The sequence below is a fragment of the Ursus americanus genome, chromosome 5 (assembly GCF_024610735.1).
Source record: "Ursus americanus isolate L20-20 chromosome 5, mUrsAme1.1.p, whole genome shotgun sequence".
Taxonomy (NCBI): Eukaryota; Metazoa; Chordata; class Mammalia; order Carnivora; family Ursidae; genus Ursus; species Ursus americanus.
In genome coordinates, this window is record NC_142131.1 from 27,456,647 (window position 1) to 27,469,437 (window position 12,791).

General features: G+C 42.0%; 1 protein-coding gene across 3 annotated transcripts in view; it reads right to left on the reverse strand.

Annotated features, from left to right (window-relative positions):
* Positions 1 to 511: 511 nt before the first annotated feature.
* Positions 512 to 12,791, reverse strand: part of LOC148110062 (uncharacterized) — a 28,835-nt gene continuing 16,555 nt past the window's right edge. For all 3 annotated transcript variants that reach the window (XM_087862042.1, XM_087862040.1, XM_087862041.1), the window contains 2 exons: positions 2,151 to 2,296; positions 512 to 1,260 (listed from right to left, as the gene is read on the reverse strand). In XM_087862042.1, the coding sequence (XP_087718168.1) occupies positions 1,061 to 1,260; positions 2,151 to 2,296 (346 nt within the window). In that variant the 3' untranslated portion in view covers positions 512 to 1,060. The remainder of the gene's footprint in view (positions 1,261 to 2,150; positions 2,297 to 12,791) is intronic.

Here is a 12,791-nt window from a genome sequence, read left to right on the forward strand (position 1 = left end):
TCTAGCATAAAAAATTAAAAAGAAAAAATTTTAAAGCATTCCATGAAAAGGAATGCGAGGCCAGCTTTCAGCTAGAGAAGGTGCCATGTTCCACTGGAAATGTCTGCTGTGGCTGCAGGCACAGGAGAAATGGTGGCTCTGGTTCTCGGCTCTGCCAGTCTCACAGTTGGTCCCTGTTGTGGCTTTGCTTTGGAAACCAGTGAGCTAATTAACTTGCACATATCCAGTATATTCCATAAAGGACTATATTTTATGAGAGAAGCCTCTTGTTTTCTCTTCCCCCCAGAATGCTTGCCTACCTGTTCAGCCCACCATCATACTCCCAACCCCAATATCTGTGACATTTTAAAGTCTCTTGGCAAAACACAAGTAAAATATATAAATAATTCCTACAAAGTTAATCTGTTATTTAAAAAGACTAAACAAAGCCAGCCAGATTGAATTAGGAAAAGAAAACCAACCTTTCCCACAAGTCTGTCATTCTGGGCTTAAAGAAAACAAAGCAATCAACTCCTGGTTTTCTCCAACTCAGTATTATTACAGGGCTTTTATAGAGTGCTCAGTCATCAATGATGTCATTTGATACTCATGACTGACACCAAAAGGGCAGGTCATGTTTTACAGATGAAGAAATAAAGGTCCAGAGTGGACAAAGGCCTTGCCGATGGTCACGGGTTACTTCTGTGCTTCGAGCATTTGGAGACTAAGGTGGGACCCAACATTCAGGAAGCTTGTCTGATTGAGTGGTGGGAGGGCCTTCTAGGAGCTGACCTGCATGAGGGGCATTTTTATTGAGAAGAAGGAAGAGAGCTCACATGACTCTTGGAGGAGAAATGGTGTCTCTGTCACATTTTAGCCCTGGAGCCAACTCCATGGTTCTGTGTCCAAGTTCTCCGGAGAAAGGGGCTCCAGGGATAAACTCAGGAAAGGGCCCAGCATGCTGTTTCCGAGGGCAGGTGAGAAGGATGATTCGGCGTGCAGGAAGTAGGCGTTCTCTACGGTTCTGCGTGAAACACACCAGGACTCTGGCAGGTGAGGCTTCCTGGGGACACAGACGACTCTACAGCTCTTGCTTTGCTGCGTGGAACCACCATCTAGTCACGTGATGTGAACAGCAGGGTTGGGGTCTACCATCCAGGCATGAACACGTAAAAAGTTGCCACTCCTTCACCCCCTTCTCTCCAAGTCTGTTGGCGGGCTCAGGAAGGGGGATGTAGACCACTCCCTGATTCCCATTTGCCGCTGACATGGGACCCAGGGCTGATGGTGACACACAGTCCCCCGTGGATCCACAAGCGGACAGCAAAGAAGCGGCGGGGGGAGAAAGAACATAAGGACTTGAGTGAGATTGCATGAGCCACCACAGCCACTCCCCCAAATATGGAGGACTGGGAGGTGCATTTATTCGGTTAGTATTGGGCTACTATGTCTCATACGACTTCTCTGTTACTGAAGGGCCAGTGAGGCTTAGAGGAACCAGGTGAGGCAGTAATAAGCACACATATGAAATTAACTTGTAAATGTGATCCAAGCTCTTCCCACAATTCTACCTGCCGCTGCTCGGGCTGTGTGGTCAGGCCTGCAGCAACACGTGAGGCAGAAGTTCAGGTAAGGAAGCAAAAGAGCACTTTGTAAAATGCCCACTCACAGAATAACAGATTTTTGAAGAGAAGAAAACACCTGGGTGTCTTAGTGGCTATCACACTGATGAAAAGTAGGTCACAGCAATGAAAACTAGCCTGGACTAGGCCCTGTGCCCTTCCGGGGGACAGCAAGGCCAGGAAGCCTGTCCTCGTTGCTTCCAGGAAGGCTAACAGGCCTCCACACACAGGAGACTCAACAAATACTTGTTAGCTGATTACCTAATTTTAAACTCTCACGCAGTTACATTTTTCAGGGAAATTTGGCAAAGGAAACCAAGTAACTATTTTTGGTTTCTCTTTAGGTTACACTTTATTCCGCACAATTTTGAGCCAATACAGTATGAATATATAATTGCATATGGGGTAGTTTTAGCAACTCTGCAGAAGATAAACTTCCTGCCACTGGTATTTATGTTCTGATGCAGAAGACATCAAAAGGAGGTATTAGTGAACGATTTACAGTTCTACACATTTTTCCCTCAATCTATATTTGATTTTTCTCTTTACCTCTTTTCACATCTTCTCCTTTTCCTGTGAAAATAGTGGGGAGGGGGGGAACGGCATAGCAGGATCTAGGCTGTTTCTTCTGCCCCAGGGCTGCAGTGGCTCTGGAAAATTCCTTTCCTTGGGGCCTCTCTTGTAGGTACCGTGAACTAAGGAGCAAGAGGAAATATCGTCAGGGTCAGACCAAGCCGGGAGTGTGTAGGGGCGATGTCTAGGACAAGCGGGTAAGAGGAGCTCTTGACTTTCTGCCACCTGGCTCTTAACCCCCCAAAAATAAATGGTGCCCCTTGAGGTGGAGGCCACAGCCCAGGAGAAGCAGAAGCAGTCCTCGGAACCTGTGTCCACAAGAACTTACTGCCTGCTCTTTTTCCTCCCCATCTCCTTTGTCTTACGCTTAACTCCAAACATAAAAACTCTCCATTTTCACTTTATCCTACACATTTTTCCCTTTTATTTGATAGTGTTTACAAATCTTATGTCATTGTTAGCTTCATTTACGAACAGGTTTTCAGCTGCTCACCTCATGGCTTTTGGGTTCTATTTTGATTATGTATAGCTTTGTCTTTTATGTTTTTAATCTCTTCCTGGAGTTCAGCCATTTCTCTGATTTTAAATCTCATCTAGCTGTAGCTTCTCTTTTAATAAAACAAAACAAAACGGTTAATATTCTTTTTACTGGAATTGTAATTTTTCTCCCAACTTCCCAGATACAAAATTTCTTGAATTTTATTTCAAATTTTAAACTGAATTTACTTTAGTTATTTTTTCCTCCTTTATTTTTATTGAAATTTCAAACAAGGTTGCTTATTTTTAAGCTTATTTTGAAATGCCTTTTTGTGTTTAAGATGTCTGGTTTTTAAGCCCATCTTAATCTCATCTTCTTTTATTATTGAAATTAAACCTTCTTTATTACCTTTCTGTTCTTCTTATGTATTTTTTATTTTCCATGATTTGTTTTTCAAATGATCAGTAGAAGCTGTAGCCCCAAGAGTGTTCATAGTGGAGAGTTCCCCCCCAATCCCCCCTCCCCGCCCCAGTCAGGTTGGCGGTCCCCTTCTCTCCTGCTAACCCCGCAGGCTCCTCCCTCTCTTGGTGAGACATAACCCAGTGAAGGATGGTTTGACAAAGACCCTCTCCTCAATGAGCTGAACAGATCCAACAGTTAATTCCCATCCTCCCCCAGGAAGTAAATCTCATTACATGGAGCCTCAGGAAAAATGACCCTATGAGGCTCCATTTTTGCCCTCCCATGCTCGAAGGATCTTTGGGACCTGGCTGAGATCTGTGCATCGAAGCTTCTCCAAGCTTCCCCCTTCTTCTCTGCTCTGCCAGGGAAAAGGATGCCATTCTGATATCAGAGTGCCCAGGACTCCCAGATCAAACCTCAGAGCCCTACTGGCCCAATGAAATGCCAACTACCCACTTTGCCTCTAAATCTCCTTCAAGTCCATTTGGAGGAACACCCAAAGGCATTGTCTTCCCCAAAATTGGTGTGTCCCATGATTACATAATCCAGCACTCTGCACTCCCACCTATTTTGGGAAACGGTATCTTCTTACACCTTTCCTGAATGAGAGACTGGCTGTTCAAATTGCTCCTCTGTCTGTCCACAGGCACTGTCCCTGGTAGTGCCCCATGAGAAGGCTCCTTTGGCTCTGTTATCAGTGAGCTCTACCCTAGGGCAGCTTACCTGGCTCAGAAATCCTATGAGTCCCCTTTATTCTAGAAACGGCTTAAACATAAACTGTTGTAGCTTAGAGGCAGTTGGCACACCAGATCTGGTGAGTCATCTTATCAGGAAAAGGCCAACCAAATTCTACGCTAAAAGCTTCACCCAAAGCCTCCAGTTAATTTTGAGTATCAAATAAGAGATTCTGTATCTCAGTGGAGTAACAGGCAAAGAATACAGTGTGATTGGGGCATTTTTGGCCCCAGAATTCTCTACTTAACCTGAATAGACATCATCTCACTGAGGAATGTCCAGAGAATCCACTTTGTTTTGGTATATTATTCTCTGAGGAACCAAGAACTTTTTTTCCAGTAAACATGCCAGGTTTGCACTTGCCACAGTCCAATCTGCTTCTGTCTGTGGTTCTGAGGTATGAGCACATGCTGTTCCTTTCCAGAAGAGTCTCCAGCCTATACCCAAGGAGCAAGCAGATGGATTGGAGTGGGGTGGACATCCACGGAACTAGTGCCATAAAAAGCCCTCGACAGAAATAAAACCTTGTCTTTCCTACAGCACTTAATAACGCCTTTCACGCAGCAGCTGCTGATTAAAATGTGTTGCATGGCATTGAACCCAGGCCACAGCCTTCCCTTGCTGCCTCTGGGATGGCTACATGGAGACCAAGGTGAAGCACGGCATGCCCATCAGTGATGCTTCCTGGCCTCCAGAGGAAGCTCAAGGTTCCTTCAATCCTGAGCACTGTGGTAGAGAGAGAGAGAAGAGAAGAGAAGAGAAGAGAAGAGAAGAGAAGAGAAGAGAAGAGAAGAGAAGAGAAGAGAGGAGAAGAGAAGAGAAGAGGAGGGGCAAGGAGGAACCTCAACCAGTATGCTCTAGGCATCAGGACAAAGGCTCAGCCAGCCAGCTTCCTGGGCACTGCTCTGCCATTGTGCTATCTTGCCACTGGGAGCTGAGTATGGGCAGAGGAGAAAGGGGCTGTGGATGTTCCCTTGCCTGCTGTGGCTCTAGGCCATTTAGGGGTACCTCTCTCCCCCATCAGTGAGCCCAACCAATCAGAGTACTATGTTGGTTTTGGCAGCAAACTATTGTGGCAACGTTGAGCCTTGTCCTCTGTGCTTGTTTTTGCTCTCCCAGGAGAATGGACTGGACTGGAAGGGAGGATGGGAGGGTTGGCAAAGAGTGGCAGGAGAGGCATTTAGGACAGACAATCCTCAAATTCAGAAGGTACCATACCTTCTAATTCCGTGCTGGGCCTGTGCCGAGATGGGCACCCTCAGATGCTGTTAGCGGGATGCTCCACTGGATTACTTTTCTGAGGGATAATATGGTCACATGGAACCAACACTTTTTAAAAGGGCCATTTCTTAAGGGGGAAAAATCATATTTGGAGCAAAGACTTAGGTACAAGGAAGTTTATCACCACATTATCTATAAAGCTAAAAACCAAAACAAACAGAAAAACAGAATTTAAATGCCAAGCGCTAGAGATGAGTTAAGTGCAGTCTCATTCACTCGGGTGATGGAACATTTTGCATCATGTACATCAGGTTTTCACTACCTATTGATATGGAAAAATGCTCTAGAAGAATCCCTATTTTGTGAAACAATTGAAATTTACCACATTTCCTCATTTCTAAGATACTGACAACTGAAAGAGCTACCAGAGCCTTAACAAAAATCTTTCAGGAAAAATTAATAATACCACATTAAAAACATATCAATTGTAAAATACATCCCAATTTAAGAAACATTAGAAGGTGAGAAATATGTGCCTTACTATATATATATATATATATATATATATATATATATATATATATATACACATACATATATACATATCCATATATATATATGGATCTCTGGGATCACTGACAATTTGTATTTCATTCTTTAGGTATTTTTCTGTATTTTCCCAGTCTTTAATAGTAAACGTAATTGGGTTGGGGGAACACCTGGACCTGTGTCTGATGTTTCCTGCCATGTGAAGGTGAGTACTACTGTGGTTTCTCCCTGTCCCTGACTCCCTCTGCCAAGGGAGGCCAAAGGAGTCACCAGATTGGTGGGTTTAGAAGAGACACTGGACTTTCCAGCCCCTGCCTTTCCCCTTCCTCCAGGGAGCCCACCTTCTGGTCCAGAGCACATTTCCTGGATTGCCTCAGCTCCGGGACAGAAGATGGGAGGGCTGTCACTTGTGGGGTTCAGTTCGGTTCTAGGATTCAGCATCAGGAAACCCACTTGTCTGCAGATACAAACCCCATCCTCCAAGATCAACTCCATCCATGAACTGGTCCTATTTAATTTGCCAAATGCTTACTTGGTTTTTTGTTTTTTTTGTTTTTTTTTTTTTTTCGCTTTACCTCTCAGTTCAAAACCCAGGCATGGAAGAGAGGTGCTCTATTGGATCCTCTCAAAACAAATCTCCAACAAATAGGTTGAATTTTATAGTCAGAAAAAATAATTGCACATGGATGAAATCTAGCCAAGCACAGCAAAGCCCTCTGAGGACTGATGCTCCCCTCACAGTGAGTTCTGTGTGGGCTCTAGGGAGGGGAGAGGGACCGGGGCACTCAGGACGGACCTTTCTGGAGACCACAGAACAAGCAAGAACCCTAGGTCAGAGCTGCCCTCTTCTCTTCTCTTTTGTGGCAGCATCTCAGTTACAAGATGCCACTGAGAGAAGAATCTGCTTTTCTTCCCCTTGCAGCATCTCTTGGTTGCTAAGCAGATCCCTTGGGTAACTATGTGGGCATAAAACCTTTGCAGAACTGCCAGGAATCTGCTTCACCCAATTGTCAAAGTGAAAAATGAAATCATTCCTCTCACCTGTCACTACTTTGCACAAAGCTTCCATTATTGAATGGTGATGGCCCAGAATATGATTCTTACCTACTTGCAGGAATATAAATGAGTTTTGCATATTTTACCCCCAAAAGAGTGGGAGGGGAGGAAGGGAGTGTTGGGATCTCTCAAGCTGATACTCTTGTGAGTCAGTGATCAGGGAGTAGCAGGTGGAACACACCAGCATTGTCTTCTGCCCTTGGAAAAAAAATGGTGCTACAAGCAGGTGAAGACTTAGCTGATGTATAGGCTCTCCTTAGGCTCAGAGATGTCCATGAACCCCTCTGATGCTAGACCTACTGAATCAGAATCAGAAACAGAATCTCTAAGTGTGAGTCCAAGAAATTTCTGCCTTTTCAAGAAACTCTGTGGAGGGTTCTTATGTGCACTACGTGCTTTCGAGTTTGAACACCACTGATTTCTCTTGTGTATACAAATAAGTGCAATAAGATGTTATAGGTGTTATGATAAATGTATGTCCAGGAAGAAGTGAGACACTATTCGAGGGATAGTTAACTGAGAGTGCAAGGAAAGTGTTGCTTTGAGCCTTGAGCAATGAGTAGACAGATAGTAGGTAGAGGAGGAAAGGGAGAAGGATGTCCTAGGCAGAAGAGAACTGCTAGCAAAGAAACAGCCATCAGAAGCTGGTCTGATGAGTATCACATGGTCTCTAAAGCTTGAATGTACAGTGTTAGGAGGGGAGAAGGCATAAATGAGGGGGAGAGGGCAGGGAGGACTTGGAGGTTAAGGAGTTTAGAATCTAATGTATGGTCATTGAGTTGCTACCAAAAGTATCTATAAGTAAGTGATACCACTTGGACTTGTATTTTAGGAAAGCCACTCTGAGGGCTGGTGCAGAAGATGGTTTGGAAGGGGGCAAGAGAGGAGGCAGGAAGACCTATGAAAGGCTGTTCTTGCAGCCAAAGGTAGACCCAGGAAAGGTACGAGGTGGTGGGAATGAAGACCATTGTCTTCCTTGGCCCCAACCCACTTGGCCACCAGGTATATAGCACTGAACTCCACATGGCAACCCTGTTCAAATGGCATCCCTATTTATTAGGGGAATTGAAATGTACAGAACTATTGATTAAGCACCAAATATGATGATGATACTTCTTTCCAAATACTTAAAAACAAAATTTAAAATAATCCCATGACACAAGCTAGGCAAGTCAATTAATCTGGTGTTTCTCAAAAGACTATGACGATGCTAAGCATCACGAAAAGCCACGAGAGAAAAAGACTGTATCTTCTAAGAGTACATGATTTCTTTGATATTGGAGGACATTATTTTTTTATTAGTTCAAATGCAAACATATTATATTGTGGTGGACCAATTTAGTCTCTGATGGTTCATTCTTCTCAACTGTTGGCCTATCTGTAAAATGCAAGGGTTGGTTTCCATGACCTCTAAGGTCTTTTCATACTCCGATATGTAATGATTTTTCTCCTAACTAGTTAACATCCTCATCTTTTGCCTCTAGATTTCAGAGAGAGGTCATTTTTTCTATTTCTGTAAAGTCACCTTCCTTAATTCATATTCTGACTGCTGGCAGCTTTTCACCCCCTTCTCAAATCCTGTTAAGCACAAAATGGGGCCCCTCCCCCTCCGCCCCTGCAGTTCCTGCTCAGCCTGCAGTTTCCTCTGCTCTCCCTCCACCTATGTTCTCTAGAGTTTGTCACCTTCCTCATCCCAAATTTAAAAAAGGAAAAGTGGAGGAGGTAACAAAGACAGAGTAGCCCTTTCTTGTGAGAAAGGAGACTTCCATCCTCCATTTGACTTTTCCCTCAATTACTGCTCGTTTGACATTTTTTTTTCCCTTCATTGTGAGAAGTCCCTCCTGAACTCTCTTCTCATTTGGAGTTTGAATTATTTTGCATTCAATGACTTTTCAGCTTTTGATTTAACATTTAACAACTTTGCCTGTCATCCTCCCTTCCTTTTCCTCCCGAATGCTGTAAGAGAGCCTAAAGGAGTTTCCCCTACTTAAAGTCGTATCATCACTTAGTGTGGAATTTGCTGAAATTTGAACAGAAACCTGACTGGTTTCATCAAGCAAAAGAAGCAGGATTTCTCAAACTGTTGACATAATCTCAAACACACACACACAGAGCACTCTTAAAAACTGTATTTTTAGGGATTGGGTTGGGACTGGAAGATTTTATCATGAATAGAACACTGACATAAGACAGAAAACAAAAGATAGGCATAAGAAAATTAACCTCTCAATGCAGAAGAGACCACAGTGGGCTTTCTAGGGATCACTTTGAGACAACTCATATTTAAAATTTTAAGAATTAAATGTAGACTGAGGGATGCCTGGGTGGCTCAGTCAGTTAAGCGTCTGCCTTCAGCTCAGGTCATGATCCCGTGGTCCTGGGATCGAGTCCCGTGTCAGGCTCCTTGCTCAGCGGGAAGCCTGCTTCTCCCTCTGCCTGCTGCTCCACCTGCTTGTGCTCTCTCTCTCTCTCAAATAAACAAACAAATGAAATCTTAAAAAAAAAGAATTAAATGTTGACTGAGAAATACTCATGAAACCTCCAGCTTTCAGAAGCCTTTTCAGCTATTAAATGATAATCTGATCAGGGCACACCACAGAATAATCTCTCAAAAATAGGTGAATGGGCAAGATCCTGAAAAAAGTATCCATGTAAAAAAGTACTCAGTTATATATTTAGGGAGAGAGAATTTAAGTTATACTTATAAATTAATAATATCTGCCTTTCCTCTTATGTTCCAGGAAGTGTACATCATTAATCATAGGAAAATGCAAATTAAAACCACGATGAGATACCTCAGTACATCCACTAGAATAGTGAATAGGGAACCTAGGAGTCATGTAGGTTTGTTAAGGAAATTGACCTGGTTCAATTGTTGGGCCCAAAACTAGAGTGAATGGTTTTATAAATGTAGGAAGGATGTTGAAAACCAAAGTGTGTGTGCAATAATGATGACAGCAATAGCAGCAATACTGATAATAACAGTAGCGGGAAGAGCAGCTACTCTTTATGGTACCTACTCATGTGCCGTGTGTGTGTGTGTGTGTGTGTGTGTGTGTGTGTGTGTGTTGCGTGTGTACCCAAAAAAAAGCACATGAGGAACAAAAGCAATAGGATAAGGAAAACTCACTAAAATAATTGTTATTGAGTTTCTGGATAGAGAAAAAACAGAGGAAAATCAACACTTCTCAGTTTAGAGAGACATAAGCTATCTGGGGATTTGATTACAGTTTATACAACTCTAAAAGATTTTGTTTGACTTTATGTCAAAAAAATAATTACAGAAACTAACTTTAGGGGCGCCTGGGTGGCACAGGGGTTAAGCGTCTGCCTTCGGCTCAGGGCGTGATCCCGCCATTATGGGATCGAGCCCCACATCAGGCTCCTTCGCTATGAGCCTGCTTCTTCCTCTCCCACTCCCCCTGCTTGTGTTCCCTCCCTTGCTGGCTGTCTCTATCTCTGTCAAATAAATAAATAAAATCTTTAAAAAAAAAAAAGAAACTAACTTTAAAACATTGTAAAGTAACTAAGTAAGATAGAAATAAACATAAAGTAAAAGTAATTATGATGGTGTGGTATTGGCATGAAGGCAGACATGGATCAGTGGAATAGAATAGACAATTCACAAATATATGATCCACTGATTTTGAACAAAGATGCCAAGGCATCTCAATGAGGAAAGGATAGTTGTTTTAACAAATGGTGCCAAAACAACTGGTTAGCTCTATGTAAAAGAGCAAATCTTGACCCTTACCTCACACCATATACATCAGTTAACTCAGAATGAATCGTAGATTTAAATATAAGAACTAAAACTATTAAATTTCTAGAAAAAAGCATAAAAATCTTAGTAACTTTGGGTAATTAAATTAAACACAAATAGGAACTATGAAAAAAAAAGCAATAAACCGGACTTCATCAAAATAAAATGTTTGCTTTTCAAAAGATACTGTTATGAAATGAAAAGGCCAAGCTACAGATTGAAAAACATATGTTGGACAAAAGACTTGTATTTGGAATATATTTTAAAAACCTGTTATAACTCAATAATGAAAAGTCAAACAATTTGATTTAAAAATGGACACTTCATCAAAAAATTTTCATAGCAAATAGCACATGAAAAAATAATCAATATCATTAATCATCAAGGAAATGCAAATTAAAACCACAATGAGATACCTCTATATATCTACTAGAATGGCTAAAATGAAAAAGACTAAGCAAGATAAATGTGGGTTAGAAAGTGGAAAAATTAGAACTCTCACACTCCTCTGGTAGGAATCTTAAATAGTTCAACCACTTTAGAAATTTTGGCAGTTCCTTTAAAACTTTAAACATACATCTATCACATGATCCAAATATTTCACTCCTAGGTATTTGCCCAAGAGAAATGAAAGCATCTGTGTGTACATAAATTTGTATGTGAATGTTCATAGCAGCTGTATTTGTAATAGTCCCAAACTAGAAACAACCTAAATTCCCATCAACAGATAAATAAACAAATAGAATATACCCATACAAAGAAATACTACTCAGCAAGAAACAGGAATGAACCACTGATACATACAGGATCATGAATGAATCTCAAAATGCTTAGGCTGAGTGAAAGAACAAGACCAAAAAAACAAGTATATATTATATGATTCCACTTATATAAAATTCTAGAAAATGCAAACCAACCTGTAGGCAGATCAGTGGTTGCTTGAGGATAGGGTCATGTAGGGAGTGGGGCTGGATTACAAAGGGGAACAAGGAAAGTTTTAGGGTGATGAATATGGTCACTATGTTAAGTGGTGTAATGGTTTTATGGATATGAATATATGTTAAACCTCATCACACTGTACACTTTGAGTATGTGCAGTTTATTGTATGTCAATTATACTGAAAAAAAAATGAGAGGAAATTTTAGAAGCTTCTACTAGATGGTCATTTGGAAAATGAAAGGATTACTATATTTTCCATAGTTGTTAGTAAACTAAGAGAATGCTTTACATCCAGGCAAAAACTGTAAGTACTTCAGGGACGTGAATTAAAGCATTTTTTATTATTAAGGGGAGCTTAGGAATGTCACTTCTTCCATCCAACCCCTCATATCCACTAGTGCCTGAAGGAAGAGACCCTCTGTGACAGTGCCTGCTGCCAAAGACAGAATATTGAGTGAGACAAAGATTTGCATGCAAGAGGCATTTATCGTAGTTTTGTGGATTTTTAGTTCATCAGGGCAGATGATATCTCTTGCATAAGGTTCATAGGCTAAAGACTTATTCTATGAATTACACCCCAAGGATGTTACAAATCAAAACATATGCCACACTTGTCATGCTGAATTGCTGCTGATCTCCCAGCAATCTGCTGTGTATTCTCAAAAGGCCATTTCCCTAAATCTTGTTCTAGACATGAGGATCAATGGCATTAATGCAATCACTCCTGTTTGTGGGGTCAGCATTTTCCAGGTCTTCTCTGGCAGAGGCAGCACAAGAGCAGAGCACTCAGAGGAAACCCAGTTTCCAGCCCCAGCTGAACACCCAGAAACTCTGGGCTTTAAGAAGCCCTTCAGGTAATTCTGATACACTCAAGTGTGAGAATCACCGACCTCCAGGATCTTCAGCTTGGAGAATAGTCTTTTTCCTCAGCTCTTAGGCATACGCAGTGTGCTCGAATGTATACAGCTAAATATTTTCTGCAGCAGAGACCGCAGGAGTCATCTGTCCACACAATTGGCAAATGACTCATTGTACAAGTCCTATCTCCTGAGCCTAGCTCAGATTTCTAAGCACCTGCTGGGACCCTTCTCCATGGATGTCTCCCCAAGATCTCAGATTGTGTTTCTCCTCCCCCAACTATTGCCAACCCCTGACTAGACGAGTGGTATTACCATCCTCCAGCCGGGGAACCTTGGTACTCCCTTCAAACCCTCCCACATCTTCACTTTTCACATACAATCACCAAATCCCATTCAAAATCTCCAATGTCTCTGCTTTTCCACATGTAAGGGCTTTCTAGGTGTATTGGGTTTTGGAAAACACTTCACATATGTTACTTCATTTACTTCCCACAGCAAACCGTGGAGGGTGATACTATTATCATCTCCATCTTACATGGAGGAAACTGAGGTT